This window comes from Galeopterus variegatus, unplaced genomic scaffold, assembly GCF_000696425.1.
Source record: "Galeopterus variegatus unplaced genomic scaffold, G_variegatus-3.0.2 Scaffold2492, whole genome shotgun sequence".
Taxonomy (NCBI): domain Eukaryota; kingdom Metazoa; phylum Chordata; class Mammalia; order Dermoptera; family Cynocephalidae; genus Galeopterus; species Galeopterus variegatus.
The window spans coordinates 279,325-280,467 of NW_007728603.1; the positions used below are offsets into that span (position 1 = coordinate 279,325).

A 1,143-nucleotide genomic window follows, 5' to 3' on the forward strand; every position below is an offset into this window, starting at 1 on the left:
AGTGCGAAGTCCTCGTTCAACAGGGGAGTCTCTTCCACCCCCACCTCCGGCATCAGACAGGCTTTCAGGTCGTCCAGCTGCTGATAGAGTCCAGTGCAGAGTTTGTCCAAGAGGGTCTCATCCCAAGCAGCCGATGAGCCCTTTGTGCAGAAGAGCTTGAAGCTCTGCTGGATCATCTCATGGAGGACAGAGATGGTTCGGGCCTTGTGCAGCTGGTGGCCATCCAAGTCTTCCTGCGGGAATCCGAAGTCATTTCTGTCCTTCAGGCAGGACAGAGGGGAGATTCTCCTCATTCGTCCCAGGAGTATCAAGGTCCTCCTGGTCCCTAGGCTGTGGGTCTGAGGCAGATCACAGCCCAGAGAGCAGGTCGCCTGGCAGCTGAGCAGCAGCAGGGCCATCAGTAAAGAACTAGACAAGGCCATTGGAGACATTGCAGACGCTGCTGGCCTGGCTGAGATGGGCGACTCTGAGCCTTGGCTTCTAGGTTCTCTGTAGAGCTTGCTTTGTGCATGTGTCTTAAATAGGGAACATACTAGTTTCCATTTTCTGGATGCCTGTGTCTTCCTTTCTACTTCTGTTTTTGCTTTCTTTATGCACTCTCTACATACATTTAGAGCAGTGTTTCTCCACCGTTTTCTTTTTTCTTTTTTTCTTTCATGATGGCCTTCTCATCCCTTTCCTCCAGAGCCTGGTTAAGTTGGTTTTTCCTATTTGACCCTCCCATGATAAGCTACAAAGGCAGGGGTATATCGTGCAATTATTTACAGACCGTATCTGTAGTTCAGGTTTATACATAGAAAAGAAAGTGTGGGGCCGGCCCGGTGGCGCACTGGAGAGTGCGCCGCTTGGGAGTGTGGCGGTGCTCCCGCCGAGGGTTCGGATCCCATGTGGTGACTGGTTCCCGCTCACTGGCTGAGCACGGCGCGGGTGCAACACCGAGGGTTGCGATCCCGTACCAGTCAGTAAATAAAAAAAGACAAAAAGAAAAAAAAAAAAAGAAAGTGTGAAGTTAAATTTTTGCATTCAATGCATATTTAAGAAAGTCTCCATAAAAATTTTAAGCCAAGACGTAAGTTTCAAAGTTATTGATTTAGGGCCGGCCCGTGGCTCACTCGGGAGAGTGCGGTGCTGATAACACCAAGG

The 1,143-nt window shown here is 50.0% G+C and overlaps 1 protein-coding gene across 1 annotated transcript in view; it reads right to left on the reverse strand.

Annotated features, from left to right (window-relative positions):
• LOC103598044 (interferon alpha-3-like) overlaps positions 1-422 on the reverse strand; it is a 1,058-nt gene extending 636 nt beyond the window's left edge. The window contains exon 1 of the mRNA XM_008581950.1: positions 6-422. Coding sequence (XP_008580172.1) covers positions 6-422 — 417 coding nt within the window. The remainder of the gene's footprint in view (positions 1-5) is intronic.
• Between the last annotated feature and the right edge of the window lie 721 nt (positions 423-1,143).